General features: G+C 38.6%; 1 protein-coding gene across 1 annotated transcript in view; it reads left to right on the top strand.

The window, feature by feature from the left end:
• LOC126249380 (trithorax group protein osa-like) overlaps positions 1-18,580 on the top strand; it is a 364,811-nt gene that overhangs the window by 284,099 nt on the left and 62,132 nt on the right. The window contains exons 10-13 of the mRNA XM_049951034.1: positions 4,898-5,047; positions 5,866-6,062; positions 12,607-12,804; positions 18,229-18,445. Of these exons, the coding sequence (XP_049806991.1) occupies positions 4,898-5,047; positions 5,866-6,062; positions 12,607-12,804; positions 18,229-18,445 (762 nt within the window). The remainder of the gene's footprint in view (positions 1-4,897; positions 5,048-5,865; positions 6,063-12,606; positions 12,805-18,228; positions 18,446-18,580) is intronic.

Raw genomic sequence — 18,580 nt, 5'->3', positions numbered from 1 at the left:
TGTGTGTGTGTGTGTGTGTGTGTGAGAGAGAGAGAGAGAGAGAGAGAGAGAGAGAGAGAGAGAGATAAATTCTGCACAGGGTGGCTGAGAATACTTTGCTCTGTTGCCAGTGTGCTCTTTGTCTTTGTCCCGTGCCACATGCCACAGCCATTGCTTACCTTGGTAATTGCCTACACAGTGGTATGTACTACATTGGGCAACTGTATCTGCTTGTGACTCCTGATAGAAACATTTATATGCTCAGAAAACTATCACTGTCACTCACTTGCTACCATAAAACTTGCCATATTTGATTTATGCTACCCATAATGAACACTACAGTGAGTGAATACCTGTATCATACTTAAACTAACAAGAAAACCAGTGGTAAATGCTATATAACAACCCAGAAGCCACACTACAGACTGAAAAGGCAGAATGACTCTTATTAGTTGGTACACCACATAGTACACTGCTCCTGCCTATTGCACGTCACCCCACTATCCACCTCGTACGCACACCACTGTAGGGTAACATACTTAAATTCAACTTTCCTTGATGTGTGTTAATTGAAATATTAATCTTATATATGAGGAATAGAAATGGTCTTGATACCCTGTGGGGCTCTAGTTCTGATTTCTTTTCTGGTCACCGAAATATTCTCACCTGCCTACAGTGTTCGTATTTTCCTGAGAGAGTTTCATGCTCTGTACTTTCAAATACTCTGGACAGATTACAAAAATGCCAGCTGTTACTATTTAAGACTTCTGATGTTTGACAAGAAAATGTATAAAAGGCTATCTCAGTTGAGATGGAATAAAAAATGTGGTTGCTAAATACACATTTTTATTTAAAATGTGATCCTGGATAAATTCCACCGAGCGAGGTGGCGCAGTGGTAGGACACTGGACTCGCATTCGGGAGGACGACGGTTCAATCCCGCGTCCGGCCATCCTGATTTAGGTTTTCCGTGATTTTCCTAGATCACTCCAGGCAAATGCCGGGATGGTTCCTTTGAAAGGGCACGGCCGACTTCCTTCCCCATCCTTCCCTAATCCGAGCTTGTGCTCCGTCTCTAATGACCCCGTTGTCGACGGGACGTTGAACACCAATATCCTCCTCCTGGATAAATTCCATTGTTAGTAATGCATTGTTGTGTATTACTACCAATGCTGTGTGCACTTTTGTATTGAAAACTTTTATAGCGCTGTCCATTTCAGAACTGATATTGGTGCTATGTAGAGTTGCTTTAATTTTGTAGAATGACATTTCCAACACAATAAGTTTCCCAGAAAGAGAATGTTAGTTACTCTGCGACTGTAATAATGGAACAACATAGCAGATAGTTTCAAGTTGTCTGTTTTGCCATCCAAGAAAAGTTTGAACTTTGTCATTTTGAAGTGGCTATAGAATGTTGTTTTATGGAGTGAGATTCACCAAATTCTCGACAAATGCCTCTGTACCAAAGCATGTTCCAGTGCCATTTTAAACTAATTATACTGAAAGTTAAACAGTCGTAGGTGATTAAATGAACTACACTCCTGGAAATGGAAAAAAGAACACATTGACACCGGTGTGTCAGACCCACCATACTTGCTCCGGACACTGCGAGAGTGCTGTACAAGCAATGATCACACGCACGGCACAGCGGACACACCAGGAACCGCAGTGTTGGCCGTCGAATGGCGCTAGCTGCGCAGCATTTGTGCACCGCCGCCGTCAGTGTCAGCCAGTTTGCCGTGGCATACGGAGCTCCATCGCAGTCTTTAACACTGGTAGCATGCCGCGACAGCGTGGACGTGAACCATATGTGCAGTTGACGGACTTTGAGCGAGGGCGTATAGTGGGCATGCGGGAGGCCGGGTGGACGTACCGCCGAATTGCTCAACACGTGGGGCGTGAGGTCTCCACAGTACATCGATGTTGTCGCCAGTGGTCGGCGGAAGGTGCACGTGCCCATCGACCTGGGACCGGACCGCAGCGACGCACGGATGCACGCCAAGACCGTAGGATCCTACGCAGTGCCGTAGGGGACTGCACCGCCACTTCCCAGCAAATTAGGGACACTGTTGCTCCTGGGGTATCGGCGAGGACCATTCGCAACCGTCTCCATGAAGCTGGGCTACGGTCCCGCACACCGTTAGGCCGTCTTCCGCTCACGCCCCAACATCGTGCAGCCCGCCTCCAGTGGTGTCGCGACAGGCGTGAATGGAGGGACGAATGGAGACGTGTCGTCTTCAGCGATGAGAGTCGCTTCTGCCTTGGTTTCAATGATGGTCGTATGCATGTTTGGCGCCGTGCAGGTGAGCGCCACAATCAGGACTGCATACGACCGAGGCACACAGGGCCAACACCCGGCATCATGGTGTGGGGAGCGATCTCCTACACTGGCCGTACACCACTGGTGATCGTCGAGGGGACACTGAATAGTGCACGGTACATCCAAACCGTCATCGAACCCATCGTTCTACCATTCCTAGACCGGCAAGGGAACTTGCTGTTCCAACAGGACAATGCACGTCCGCATGTATCCCGTGCCACCCAACGTGCTCTAGAAGGTGTAAGTCAACTACCCTGGCCAGCAAGATCTCCGGATCTGTCCCCCATTGAGCATGTTTGGGACTGGATGAAGCGTCGTCTCACGCGGTCTGCACGTCCAGCACGAACGCTGGTCCAACTGAGGCGCCAGGTAGAAATGGCATGGCAAGCCGTTCCACAGGACTACATCCAGCATCTCTACGATCGTCTCCATGGGAGAATAGCAGCCTGCATTGCTGCGAAAGGTGGATATACACTGTACTAGTGCCGACATTGTGCATGCTCTGTTGCCTGTGTCTATGTGCCTGTGGTTCTGTCAGTGTGATCATGTGATGTATCTGACCCCAGGAATGTGTCAATAAAGTTTCCCCTTTCTGGGACAATGAATTCACGGTGTTCTTATTTCAATTTCCAGGAGTGTATTTTAAACTGTAACTGTTGTATTCTTAATATTTTTTTTGTATTTTTGTATTCCTTCGCTGCTTCTGCTGGAATATTTGACCCAATTTATTTATTTATTTATTTATTTTTTTGCTTCAGTTGGAAAATTATTTTTAAAGTATTTGCAAATTGTGAATTAGACACAGTATAGTTATTCAATTTAACTATATTTCTGTGTAATTGCACTGGCTGGTTGTCCTGTCTATTATTTAACTATATTCCATATAGTTTTAGCTCTGTTGTCTGTGCTGTTAATTTGCCGTGATGTGCACATTTTTGGACCTTTTTTTCTCCTTTACAAAAAACCTCTATTTTTCATTTGCAATGTAAATATTTGTCATTATTTTCTAATATCTTCTAGCTTGTTCCCCATTTGATCATACTATTTTCCAGTCTTTCCAGATGAATACTGAGATTGTTCCTTTAACAAAGCCATGGCTGACTCAGTCTCATGTCTTTGTGTAACTGAGGTAGTCTCAGACTCTAAACGTTTTGATTTCAAAAGTACATTCAACTTAAGACTGACTACTCAATCCTGTTTTCTCTAGATGACGAAGCAACACATTACAATAGCACTTTTTTTTTTTTAAATATGAAGTCATATGAATTTTGAAGTAAATGCCGATTATTGATGTAAAATCAAAAACAATAAATGTCTTGTGTATTAATAATGACCTGTTTAGGATCCAAATCCACAATTTGTCATTAGATGTGAAAGGTTTATTGACAGGAATCTAAGTAACTGGTATACTAATAAGTTACATGAAAATTTTCTACAGCTGTTCGTTGAATGTGTTTATCATTAATTAGAGCAAAATAATGCAAGTATGTCATCTACTCATGAGGTTGATGATAAAGTGAGTTACTTGATTCATCAAGATTGATTTGCTGCTTAAATGAAAACAGCTATGTAACCTTAAATTGAGAAATCAGAAGTCTCCACAGTAGAGAGATACTTTCCAAGACAAGTAAAACATCTGAAAGTGTCTCATAGATCATCTCAAAGGACTGAATCACATCCAGCTTTCATTTGCATAATTAAAGACACTGCACACAATCTGAATGAGGAGGGGGAAAAGTACTGTTTAGTTTGCTTGTTGACTTGATTACACAGTGCCAAAGAAATCTCCCACATAGTATTTTGTTTCTGAGACGAGGAAGCATTTCTGATATCGTCACAGGGAATAGTGAAGGGAAGACACACTCAATTCACACAGCATGACTGAAATTGGATGGTGTCATTATATATCTAGGTAAACTTTGTGACCTTTTAACGTGAGTACCAGAGCAGAGTGGTACCATAGACTGTATAGGCCGTTAGTTAAGTTATGAATCCCAAGAGTAAAACTATATCGCTTTGAACTGTATACATAACCGATCAACAATTTCCTCTTCACAGTTTTTGAGAGGAGGCAAGGGGATTACATATTGGATAGAAAAAAAATGTGTGTTACGCAAAATACTAACATGTAAAGGAAAACTAGTAGAGGTTTTTTACTTGTCTCTGGTCACCTGACGATGTATTTGTTGTTCTATATTACTAGAACACATTAATTTTGCAATGGCAGTATCACATCAGTAAACCTTCCAGACAGACATTTATTGCTCATTTTAATCATTAGCTATTGATATCTGAGATGATATCTTTTTGTTACTATTCCTTAAATTAAGTATTTGTATTCATATCTTTTTCTTCTTGTTTGCTTCCACTTTTGAAGAGATAGGAAAGACTTTATGATCTGTGGCTTTAAATTGCTTTTCCTCCCATTTACCATTCCCTTTGAGTTGAAAAGTCATGGCATTTCAAAATCTTCGCATTCCTGCTTCTTTTCTTTCATTTCTCCATTTACCTTCTGTCATGTTTCTTATTGTTTTTTCATACCCCCCCAAACTAATTTTTATTGTTGTTCATCATGATTGATATTTTAATTTGTTTCAGCATTGCAATTATCTGAAGTTACAGGCACAACAACGGTAAATGTTACTGCTGCTGCCTCAGGCTCTGTGACTTCAGTAGTAACGACTGGTCCTGATGGTACACCTCTGGATGAAGGATCACAGCAATCAACTTTATCCAATGCTTCGGCAGGTTTGTCACAGTCATATTCGGTTTTAGTGTAAATGCTTCTGCCTTCAGATTAATGTATTTTCTTAAGAGCTAATCATGTCCATTAAAAGTATCATACAGACTCCTCCTCCTTTGATTTGTTGTTGTCATAGCTAATTTACAGCCAACAAGAAAATACAATAATAGAAGTTCCTGGATGGAACTATACGTTCAGTTAAGGAAAGGCAACCATTTACTTCTTGCCGTGACCACAGGAGTGTGCGCTTGGATGTCCATGTGGTTGTGTGTGTGAATGTGTGTACTATTGCTAGAAAAAGAGGTAATGCTCAAAAGCTAGTGTGAATGCTGTTATCTGTTATGTGTTTTTGTGCTCCACACACTGATCCACTTTAGGCGAGTGGTTAACTTTCCAACAAGAAAATACCATTGTTGACACATTATTATTTATATTATCATTATCGCACAGCTCCCAGAAAGGAAAAGTGTTACAATAAGACCCATAAGAGTAAAAAACAAATAAAACTAGGTCTGTTTATTAAAACACAAAAATTTATTTTCTATTCAAATTCCAAGGGCATGAATTAATTTCTTACCACTTTTCACTATATCAGATTGGTTGTTTTATAAATATGAAGAAACTGTTAAAGATATAGTTAGTAAATATTTAATGACAACAGGTATTTTTCAATACTAAGCATTTCTGACACTTCTTATCAGAATATAAATGCATGTGAACATATGAGAAAAAAAAGAAAAAAAATACCCTTACATAGCAAAAATATTACTCTTGTAGAGAAAAAAGTTGTAATGCTGTCCTTAACTAATCAATTTATTTCCAGCATCAGGTGAGGATCCGAGCTGCACACCAAAATCTCGTAAGGACGGGTCAGTGGTCGGAAACTCTGGAGGCTATCATAGTCATCCCCCAACACCACAGAGCACAGTGGCATCACCTGGTGCAGCAAGTCTCAATTCAATGCATGAAGAGTATGGTGATGTCAATAGTCCCAGTTGGCCTAGAACGCCTGCCAGCCCTGTGAGTAATGCTTATATATGATGATGGTCATTTATATTTATGTGTGTGTGTGTGTGGGGAGGGGGGGGGGGGCAGCACGCATTTCTTATATGGATTTAGATGAATTTTTTTCAAGATTTATTTATTTCATCACTGTTTTAGTCATCTGATACATTTGGTTATGCAGTACTGTGCCATTGTACAAAAAGTTCAGAAGAATAGCAAATAAATACAATGTCTTGACTGAGCCACTGATAGTTGCATGAATAATTCATCCAGAAACTGTTGTTATCTGCATGATTCAACATCCTTTATAGAGATGCTACCTTTCATCTATGTTTACATGCTTGTAACAGGTTGCAGTGTCCTGCAATATTGTTGATTATTTAACTAACATTAGCTTAAATGGTGAGTTTTCTACAGCTTGAAATAGCTGTCCCATATTTACTTGAATGTTTTTTTTGTAACAAGTTTGTCATGAAATCTATAAGGAATAATATCTTACCCATTTTTGCGTTAGCTGTGAGTACTGCTTGCAGGTTTGGGAGTTGGTGGTATGCAACCGTTGCCTACATGCTCTTATGTTTGTTGATTATTTTAAAATATTTCGGAAACAGATTTAGTTGTATTTATTATACAAGCTAAGGTTGTTTTCTTACGTCATGTATTTTTAACTAAAATGTTGTAACCATCTTCATTTGTTATCTACAAGTCTATAGGGACTACACAGCAAAAATTTTGTTACATATCTTTTAGTAGCTTCTACTGACTGTTCTGAAGCGTCAGTGAGTGCCAAGTGCCAGAATTACTTAACAATCTCAGAGTCCTCCATGAAGATGCTCTTAAATACTTTTGGTTTTCATTGTTAGCCTGTATAGATCTGCTGTTTAACAGACTTACAGACTTCACTTATAATTTTCTTGTTAATTTTGAGTTGTGTGTTGTCACTTGTATCTGCCTTTATTTTTTTTCTTTATGAACTAACAAGAAAAGATTTTCAGTTTGTTGCTGCATTTTTCTCAATCAACCTTAAGGTGTATTGGGATAATCCCAAAAGCAAAGTCTCTGAAGCACTGGGGCTTCAGAGATACTATTTATGTGGCTGGTGGTTGCACTGCTGTGTTTTGTACTTCCCCCACTTGGAAGCAAGCTCTCATCAGTATGCTTCTCATACTGTGAACCTAAAGAAAACAACTATTTTTAGTTTGTTTTAGTCACTGTATCAAGACAGACAAAAGTTGTGGATAAAGACATTCTCTCTGTTTAATTAAAATAAATAAATATTCTGCCTTGCTTCAAAAATAGCGAGAAGACTGCGTGGAATGACAAAAAATTGGTGATTTCCTGCCACACAAAATACTTCACGCTCATATCATAGATTACGACTATCAGATAGTAGTGAGATGTTATATACTGAAATTTGTGAGATACTTCGTCAATTAACCATGATGGTTAGTCAGATATAATGATTTTCTTCGTTCTTTTTGTATTCGATGCACAAATATAAACTGATGGAAAAAAGTCAGAACACCAAAAAATAATTAACGTAGAGTGATGAAATGTCAGGAATACATTTGTCTAGGTAACATATTTAAGCATTAACATTTCAAGATCACAGGTTAATGTAAGTGTGAGATAAGCCATTGCAAATGTGAAATGCAGGTACATTAATAAATGGTGGAACTGCCAGGATGTTGAATGTAAGCATGCAAACATGTATGCGTTGTGTTGTACTGGTGCCGTTTTTCATTTTGTGGGATGGAGTTCCTTCCCTGTTGCACTTGGTCAGTCATACAGGGATGGTTAATGATGATTACGGATGTCGCTAGAGTTGGCATCCAATGATGTCCTTTATGTGCTCAATTGGAGGCAGATCTGGTGTTTGAGCAGGTCAAGGCAACATGTCAACACTCTGTTGGGCATGTTGGATTACAGCAGTGCAGTGTTATCCTGTTGGAAAATGCCCCCTGGAATGCTGTTCATGAATGGCAGCACAACAGGTCAGATCACCAGACTAACATACATATTCACAGTCAAGGTGCATGGGAAAACAATGAGAGTGCTCCTGTTGTCGTAAGAAATCACAATCCAGACTGTGACTTCAGGTGTACGTTCAGTGCATGCAGCATGCAGACTGGTTGGTGCCCCCCCTCGACTGGCCTACTCCTAACCAATACATGGCCATCACTGGCACTGAGACAGAACCAGCTTTCATCAGAAAACACAACAGACCTCCACCCCTGTCTTCCAATGAGGACACTCTATGACAGCACTGAAGTCGCAAATGGTAGTGGTTTGGGCTCGGTGGCAGTGTGTGTAGCTCTGAACTATCCATGAAGTAACCAATTTGTAACAGTTCATTGTGTCACTGTGGTGCCAAATGCTGCTGCATATGCAGTATGATGTAGCAGCAATCACGTACAGTGGCTACATTCCTGCACAGTCTTTCTGCAATATCGCAGAAGGAACATCCGGCTCCTCATTGTCCTATTAAACAACCTTGTTGAGACTCAGTGAGGTGTTTGTACACTTTAAAGGCATCCCATAACTGCCCCCACTCCCCACCCTGGTCCAGTCTCAAAGATAACTAACACTCATGATCATTAATAATAATAATAATAATAATAATAATAATAATAATAATAACAACAATATTTATTCAACATCGAATAATCAAATACAATCCCTAGAAATAATACAGTTTCAGGACATCATACAGATTATTCTTCTGAATACGTCAGTTTATAAATTACAAACTAAAGATTTGTTTGTATTAATAAATATCCCGCATCCGGCCATCCTGATTTAGGTTTTCCGTGATTTCCCTAAATCGCTCCAGGCAAATGCCGGGATGGTTCCTCTGAAAGGGCACGGCCGACTTCCTTCCCTAATCCGATGAGACCGATGACCTCGCTGTTTGGTCTCTTCCCCCAAAACCCAACCAACCAACTATTAATAAATTTTACATTTTGATGGATTTTACATTTGGTAGTATACAATCACGATATTACAAATATTGTTTTTATCAACATTATATTAGTTGAAGGTTACTTAAAACTATGAGCTTGACATACTTATGAAGCACTTTTCATACAGATATAATACTCGTCTAGGGAATAAAACGGGTTTTCAATTAGAATTCTTTTTAGCTGATCTTTTAATTTGTTAGTAGGAAGGGTTGTGAGACTTTTTGGTAGGGCATTGGCTAGCTTCAGCCCAGCATGAAGTGCATTTTTTTTAATATAAAGCTGTTCTGTGGCTGTTGACATGGTATCTGAACTTTTGCCTTGTATCATACTGGTGCAGGTCACAGTTGAAATTCGGATTTATTGTTTTCACAAGCAATATAACTTTCAATATGTATACACCTATAATGGTAAGCACACCTAATTTTGGGAACAGATTCCGACATGATTCTCGAGGTTTGGCACCACAAACAATTCTGATAACTTTTTTCTGTAGTATTAATAATGTACTTAGGTTGGCTTCAGTTGTTGCACCCCATATTTCTACAGCATAGTTTAAGTTTGATGAGAATAGGGCATGATAAGCAGTTTTTAGTACACACATGTCCTTACAATATTTGCTAATCATATTTATAGCAAACACATTCTTCGACAGCTTACATGCTAAGAAATCAATATGCATGTCCCATTTGAGGCTGTCCTGGATTGTAATTCCCAAGAACTTTGTCCATTTTTCCTTTTTTACAATGTCATTTCCCATGGATAATTTCATGTCAAATTCTCTATTTGTTTCCTTGTGTTAAATTCCATCATTGCAGTCTTTGAAGCACTTATATTTAGATGGCTTTCATTAAAATACTTGACTATTTCATTAGTTACACTGTTGCACTGTACCTCCAGACTCTCATAGTCTTTGTGTTTACACACTATTTATGTGTCATCTGCATACAATATTTTTGTACAGTTAGGAGAACAATACTGTATATCATTAACATAAATCAAGAAAAGAAGGGGTCCCAAGACAGAACCTTGAGGCACTCCATATTTGATATCAGTAATTTTAGATTTGTAAGACCCACTGTTTGTTTTAAGCAAGGCAAATTGTTTTCTATTGCTCATATACGATTTTATTAGCTCATAGCCGGTTCCTCTGATACCCAGGTTCCACAGCTTGTCAAGTAATATGGTGATGTTGACACAATCAAAAGCTTTTTCTAGATCAAAGAACACTCCAGTTACATACTCCTTCTTCTCTATGGCCATTATTATTTTGTCTATTAATTGTGCTGATGCTACTGATGTTGACTTGTTTTTCATAAAGCCATTCTGATTTTCAAATATTAAATTGTGTTGACTCGGGAATGTCATTAGTCTAGTATAAATAACTTTCTCAACTACCTTAGAAAATGCAGGTAAGATTGAGATGGGGCAGTAGTTTTCAATTTTAGATTTATCACCTTTCTTGTGAATCGGGGTTATTTGTGCTGTCTTTAGACTATCTGGGAAACAACCTGATGCAATTACATCATTTACTGCTGTGGCCATGGCATCAGATATGTTGTCTATGCATCTTTTCAGTGTATTGATAGACAATCCATCATAGCCTGCTGATTTTGTATTTTTTAATGACATTACTATGTTTTTGACTTCCTTGTTATTGGTTGGGGCCAAGTATATGCTTTGTTTGTGGAATGCCTCTATATCTATGCTGAAGATTCTTAAAATGCTCATTGACAGATTTTCCAACAGAAGAAAACTACTCATTAAAAACATTTGCAATCTGACATTGACATTTCATGATATGCCCTTTATGGTTTATAGTAAAATCACTTGTTGATCTGTCCTTACAATCCCTAAAGCTATTTGTTATTTTCCAAACGGCTAAACCTGTGTTAGTAGAGTTTCTTAACATTGTGGCTACATATTTACTTTTAGTTTCTAGCAGAAGATCTTTATAGTAATTCTTATAGTTCTTAAATTCTACCTTTAGTCTATTATTATTGTTATTATTTATCATTGCATATTGGAAAAGTCTAAGTTTCTCTCTTGCTGTTTTTGTTTCATGATTTATCCAGTTATTTTTTTGTATCTTTTTGCAGTCATTTACTGTAAAAGTCATTTCTGGACATGAGACGTTGAAGCAATAATAAAAATCTGATGAAAACTCACTGAAAGTAATTCTGTTTTTTTCACTCCATTGTAGGCTTTATAGCAAACTGTTGAAATCTTTAACATTGTCATCATTGGTCATTCTTTTTGTCACACATTGTTTCTCTTTTCTATTGACACGAAGATTTTCAGCTTCTATCAATACCTGTACTGTGTGGTGGTCAGAAATGGCAAGCTTCAGAACTGAGGCACTGCATGTTAAGTGGGACATGTTAGTTATAATGTTGCCAATGCATGATTTTACACTATTGACCTCTCTAGTGGGCTCGTTTATCAGAAATGCTAAGTTAAATTGAGCTAGTATTAGCATTGGTTTTTTAGATACAGAGTCATTGGACAGCAAGTCAATGTTTGTATCTCCAGTTAGTATTATGTTAACCCAGACATTTTTATTGCAGTGTTTACTGTCAATGTCAACAAGCAGGTCATTAAGAACATCTAAGAAACTATCTAGGCTACCAGATGGAGGTCTGTATAGGCCTATAATAATGAAGTTGTCTTTCCCCCACTTATAATTAATTGCTGCTAGTTCTATTACACCCTCAATGCTGAAAGCACTTACATCTATTACACTATAATTACTACCACTGGCTGCAAAGATAGCTACACCGCCACCACGTTTCTCTTTTCTACTGAAGGCAGAGCAAAAGATCATGGAAAGTGACTTACATACACTAATTAGCTCATCTGTGTACCAGTGTTCACTTATAACTAAAACATCAGGGTTGTCAATTGCTGCAATGGTATCCAACTCGTGCTTATTGCCAAGACTTTGAAAGTTCTGCTGAATTAATTTGAAAGTGAGTTTGGATTGTTGAACGCTTAATGGACGTGTCACCCTACCAGAACCACTTATACATTTATCCCTAAAAAAGAAATCAGTTGACAGAGCGGGTTTGGTATTTTTCACTATCCGTTGATTCAAGTTGGTCTGTTTCCATGTACTGGGAGCCTGGGAAGAATCAGCTCTACCTGGTGTTTTCAGCAGCCATTTGTCCATTGTCGTCTGTCTATACCCAACAGTGTGTATTTAAAGCAAATCTGATTTGTATCCTCATAGTGGCACTACTAGAGCCACTCTTGTGCAGCTGGTGTGAAACTTGAATAGACGTCACCTTTCAGACGTACAAACATGCATGCTAACTTTTGTTTGTGTGGCACAACTCTTTCTTTCACATAACTGAAATTGTCGAGTTTTAATCACAGTCAGTTTGATGTAACATGGTAAGATAGATATGTCAAAGCAGTTTTTAGTATTCCCGTAGGGAAGTGGGGTAGATGCAGTATGAACTACACTTGAACTTGACAGTCAACAAATTGTAACTAAGGTTATTGGTGTTAGAATACTGTAACTATTTTGATGTACTTGTAAATTTTGAGTTTTAATGTGTATTGGTTGAACCCACTAATAAGTATGTTATGTGACACAGAAACCAGACAGCCTGTGCAAACTGTATGAGATGGATGAGAACCACGAACGACGCATGTGGCTTGACAAACTGCTGCAGTTCATGGAGGAGCGTGGAACACCTATCTCAGCATGTCCCACCATCTCCAAGAATCCTCTCGATCTCTATCGGTTGTATGCTTACGTCAAGGAAAGAGGGGGCTTCATGGAGGTATGCAAGGTGCAGTGTTTAGTTCCATGGTAGTTCCATAGACATACTAACTAGATGTACTGTAAATAGATTTTCCTACTAATATATTTTTAAGAATATTTTGTGATTGGAATTTAATGTGTTTCAATAAATAATAGAGCCATTGTGCAAGTGTTAAGTTTTTTCTGTGCGTTTGATAAGGAAAGAGAAATAACTGTTGCTTAAAAGAGGGTCACTCAAAAAGAAATGCTTCTTGTGTGTGTGTGTGTGTGTGTGTGTGTGTGTCAAAAATTTCAAATGCAACTACATAGATTGGAAAGCACACGTTGACAATTAATCTACAACTTTTGAATATAATCTGTCCATTTCCATGGGTTTGGTCCATCTTTTTAACAAGGGCATGTAATCTGGATTGGTAAAATGCACAGTCCTGCTTCTGAATCCGTTGACACACTGATGTTTTCATGGCCTCCTCATCTTCAAAGTGAATCCCACGAAGTGCTGCTGTTAGTGGCCCGAATAGATGGAAGCGTAATGGTGCCAGGCCGGGGCTATATGAGGGATGAGGCAAGACTTCCTACCCAGTTTTCACAATCTCTTTAGTGATGTAATTACTGATGTGTGGTCTTGCATTGTCATTCAGAACAACAGCATCCACCATAGCTTATGTTGTGCAAACTCACTGAAGATGTTCTTTAAGCTATTTGAGAGTTCTGACATAGTTGACAGAATTAATTGTGCATCTCTGCTCCAAAAAATCAACAATAATCTTGCCCCCTGCATTCCAGAATACTGTAGCTATAATGTTAGCTGCCAGGCACGAAGTTTTGAACTTTTTCTTCTTCAGTGAGTTCCTTTGATGCCATTCCATTGACTACCTCTTTGAGTATGGTTCAGAAAAATAACCCATGTTTGGTCTCCAATCACAAATTTTCCCAAAACTCCTCTCCCTCCAAACAGAAGGGCTGCAAGAGTTGCCAGGAAATTGTTTTTCTTGGCCTTTTATTCTGCTTGGTTAACCATTCGTCAGGTGCAGTTCTGAGACTCCTGTGTTCAGGCACAATGAGCATAACAGGCAGAGGTTTTGAAATCAGCTATTATTTAATATTTTCAACTTTAGTAACCTAAATGTGGTAGGTGGCTTTCATGGGAATGTGTAGTAACAGAACATATGAAAATGGATGCTGAAAAAACATTTTATTAAACACAGAAGAAACAGAATATAAATGACCGAACTTTTGAATCCACCACTGAACAGTTACAGTTTTCAGCACATAAATTTTATCCACAGTAAATTTATGAAAAACCTACCATTTTAAGTCACTGTTTTGATGCTGGTTTCTTTCAACTTCTCTCACAATTACCAGAGGAAATACATCGGTGCACAGATAAGCAAAGTTGGCAGACTATATTTGTGGCAGTTTTTACATTCATAGTTTGACATCCTTCTGCGACCCATTCCTGTAGTGCAGGTGATGCGTCTACGTATATTGGGATGTGGGAGAGGTGGCGATTTCTGTGTCTTTTTTGTGAATAAATCTTTTGAGTCAGCTTCACAAGCTGGAGGGGATTCTAATCTTCTTCATACTTCCTTTGTGTAGCTCTCCAAGCACAAGTTGATGTGCCAGAGATTTTAGGTACACTCTTCTCTGCAGTTTCTCCAATTTACTTTCAAGGTACATAACCTGGGAGTTGAGACCACCCACATTCAACATTGTGAATAAAAAACGATCACCAGCCAGCGCTTTGTGTTTCTGCTCATACAATAAGTAACACACATTTGATAGCCACTATCAATGCCACCGTCTGTTGAATTCTAGAAAGTGACTCTCTCTGGTTTTTTTTTCCGTCTCTCCAGATTCAGGATCAGTGACATCGTCATTATGAAGCAAATGTACAAGAATCTAATTTTTTGTTATGGCGCAGTGTGTAGGAAACGAAAACCTTCCCATCATTAAAGCCAAATATACTGCTGTATTGTGTGTTCCCTTTTATGTTAAGAAAATCTGGTGGCAGTTGTCTTTTATTTTTTCAGACAGTTCCATCATACGACAGCTTTTTTGTCTTCAAATAGTCAAAAGATCAGTATCTGAATACCAGTTATCAGCAGTGATATTTTGACTAGATCCAAATGTGGACTTAACCATTCTCTTGACAACTCCAGTAGGTTTGTTGCTGACGCAGAAAGCACTTCCAGACTGTAGTCCAATTTAGATCTCCATGTTCACTGTGTATATCATTTTAGCATCAAGAAGACCAAAATGTTTTATTCCATATTTGTTAGGTTTTGGGGGTATATACTGCCAAAAAAGACATAAACCACGTAAACCAGGAAGCATTTCATCTGTTGTGATGCTATCCTCAGGACAATAGCTCTTTTGACAATTTTTCATGAACTCTTCGAAAACTTCATGAATAGGAGCTAGCTGGTCAAGTTCTTTCCGTTGGGCTCTGGTAATTCAGGTGTCAAAACGAAGCCAACATATCAGACTGTTAAACTGTTTGATATTCATCACAAGACTTAATTTTTCAGTCTGTCACCTTCAGTCTCCCAAAGTTCCTCCAGACTTTGACCATTCCCTCCGTATGCACCTGCTGGGTACAATGAACCAGTAAATGCTCTTCGGTCAATTACATCTGTGGATCTGATGTCTCTCTCACTAGTGAAATGATCCTTGATAGTGTCAGTGTATTGATTTGCATATTTGACAATGGTGGCAAGGATATCATCAGCTAATAAATTATTCCAACACTCAACTGCACTTGTAGCATTCTAAGCATTTCTTATGACTCCAGGGAGGTGAGTGATGATGTTGTGAGATCCCGTTACGATGTCTTTCCTCAGGTGCCTTTTTGGCCCACATGGTCTTCTTACCTCTTCCCAAATAAAAGTTCCTTGTTTTGTTGTCTCTTCCTTCTTCATCTTGAGCAGTATCCTCACCATCTCGCTCCTTTACAGAATCACCTTCACATTCTCCCATCTCATCTTCTGAATCAATGTCACTTTCATCACCAAGATCCTGAGACAGTATGGAGTCTTCCTCATCATTGTACATCAGCAAATCCTGTATTTTTTCAAGATGACAGGGGTTAGACAATTTGTAATAATTCTGAGCTGTATCTTTGAAGAATCTAGAGTCTAAAAGAGAGAACTTGAGGATAATTATGTACTCAGTCGGAATGTGCCTGAAAGGCCGAGCTTACTGAACTGCATATTTTTACAAGATATTCACAAAATTCACATTACTCATCCATAAAGTGAGCAAAATAACAACTCTTAAAAAGAACCAAAAATACACACCTCCAAAAGCGAGACGTATTCAAGTGCAATGAGCATGAGAGGCCACTAACGTCACATCTGCTCTCTACAAAGGTCACGCAAAAATTTGTGGAGGGTGTTGTAAACACTGCCTGAAGATAGGAAGGTACTAATGGCAGGCAAATCCCACGCTGGCTTATTTGGAAGAGGGGGAACAAAAACATTTCAGTTGTGCCTGTCGGTCCGATTACGCCCGACAGAGTGTTAATATTCTTGATACTCGAGTCGCACAAAGCTTTGAGTATCACATTTGCTGAAAAAATGATCATCATCATCACAATGCCGTTACTGTGGGAGGTAATATAGCACAAATCATCCACAGTCACCTGGTGATCACCATGAATAATGTCATTGACTCGCTGCATGTTGGGTGGAGTCACCTGCTGCTCTGTTTTTCATGAGCCAATGGTCTGTCTTCAGCGTTGTTACGCCGACAAACAGTGCTGGTATCCACTGTTCCATCACTTTACACATTTTCTGTCTTTCATGAATGCCAATGGGCATTTTTACTTCTACATTTCAGGCTTCTATCACAGAACGCTGTTTAATATGAACATAGACTTTGACCACGTTGCAAGCAACTGCAGTACTGGCATCTGTTGATGCAGGAAGTTACGAGGCACTACTTGTTGACTGATCCTCAAAAGATTTTTCCGTATACCATGAGAGGTGGCTTGCAGGGTGTAAATCTAAGTTTAGATGTGTTAGGTTATGCGTGTGCTTGATCAGTTACACCCTTCTTCAGCACGAGTGTGGGAATGAGGTGAGATATCACAAGGAGCCATGTAGCTTTACTATGTAATGAATTGTTCTCTTTCCTCTTAATCTGAAACATCAATTTCCTGTACTTTTATTGTAACCAGTTTTATGATAATTTGCAGTCTAATGTCTGCAATAAAGAAATCCTGTTTTGTATGTATTGGTTAGTAATAAGATAAAAAATGAGTTTTGACATATCTGACTTGTTCTGCACCAAAATATTCCCCATCTTGTTCATCGCAGATATTGAAATTTATGAACTCGTAACAAAACAAAACAATGATTTACATTTTCTCTCTGTTTTTGTAGTTCATTAAACAGAGTAAGTAATTTGAAGACTGGTTACATTTCGTTAATCTTCAGCTTCACATACTGTTCTGGATAACCATTAATAAAGAATTAATACAGTTTAGAATGAAGGTAAAGAGGAGTAGCTGTTTGTTGTTTTAAGCCCTTCTTCAGTTGCTTATTAATTGCTGAGCAGTATTTGCTCCTTTTTTTTATCTCGGATATTGAGATAGTAGGATTTTGTGGTCATTTGTGTGTGTGTTTGTGTGTGGGGGGGGGGGGGGGGGGTTCTGTGTGCAAGTTGTTTTCCATAAACAGTAGCAGTTAGTTTTTTACTGTGTGAAATTTGACCAGTGCACAGCATCTTTCTATTTCATGTGTGTTCCAATAATAAGTGAAGGTTAATGTTGACCACCTCCTGAATTTTATAAATTACTTTGGAAATTACTTCCATTACTTTGGAAATACAGATTACAAAGGAATAAGGCTCTCACCTAAACCACTGAAGGTGGTGAATTACCTTCAGTTTGAGATTATTGTGTATGTAGTAAATGTTAAAGCTGAACTTAGAAATTTATTAAAAATGAACGTACATTAAACAGTAATGTAGTTAAGACTAGCTGTAAAATTTGATGTCATAAATAGATAGTTGCTAGTGTGTTCTATTATTTGTTAATATCTTTCAGCTCAGATCTGTCAGTAGCATAAAAATATTTGAATAACAGTTACCTCAAGGGGAAATTTTTAATTGTTAACCTGTAGCATAAGAAAACTCATTACTTATAATGATTCTTCACTAGCAACCTACCCCTGGTTTGCATGGGTAACACTAAGTATCTATGGTCAGACAACTTGTCTGGCACACTGGTAATAAATTATCTACACAAAACTTCCTCGTCAATCGACCTATCTATTAGTGAAAGCTGTATCAGTATCTGTACACTATTTTCTGAGACTATCCTTCACATTCAGACAGAAAAACATGACAGGTGACTTTAATTCATAGTATGTACAGTTTATAACAGCTATTTGTGTTTCAGCAAACACAGTTTTCTCATGTATGTTTGATTACAAACTTAAATTCACAGGTCACAAAAAACAAAACCTGGAAAGACATTGCAGGGCTTTTAGGCATCGGAGCATCTTCAAGTGCTGCATATACACTTCGGAAGCATTACACGAAAAACCTTTTGGCCTTCGAATGTCACTTTGACCGTGGAGGTATAGACCCACAACCAATTATAAATCAAGTGGAATCTACTTCGAAGAAGAAGATGACCAAGACATCATCAGTTCCATCTCCAGGTAGTCCATAACACTGTTGAAATCCTTACAAAAAATTTTAATTTTATGTACTTAATTGATTTGATTTGTGCCTCTACACAGCTGCTCTGAAGTGATTATTACTGACATTGGCTCTACATTGCTTTTGGCCCTTAA

This window comes from Schistocerca nitens, chromosome 3, assembly GCF_023898315.1.
Source record: "Schistocerca nitens isolate TAMUIC-IGC-003100 chromosome 3, iqSchNite1.1, whole genome shotgun sequence".
In the NCBI taxonomy this organism is placed as follows: domain Eukaryota; kingdom Metazoa; phylum Arthropoda; class Insecta; order Orthoptera; family Acrididae; genus Schistocerca; species Schistocerca nitens.
This window is presented reverse-complemented; position numbering and strand designations above follow the sequence as displayed.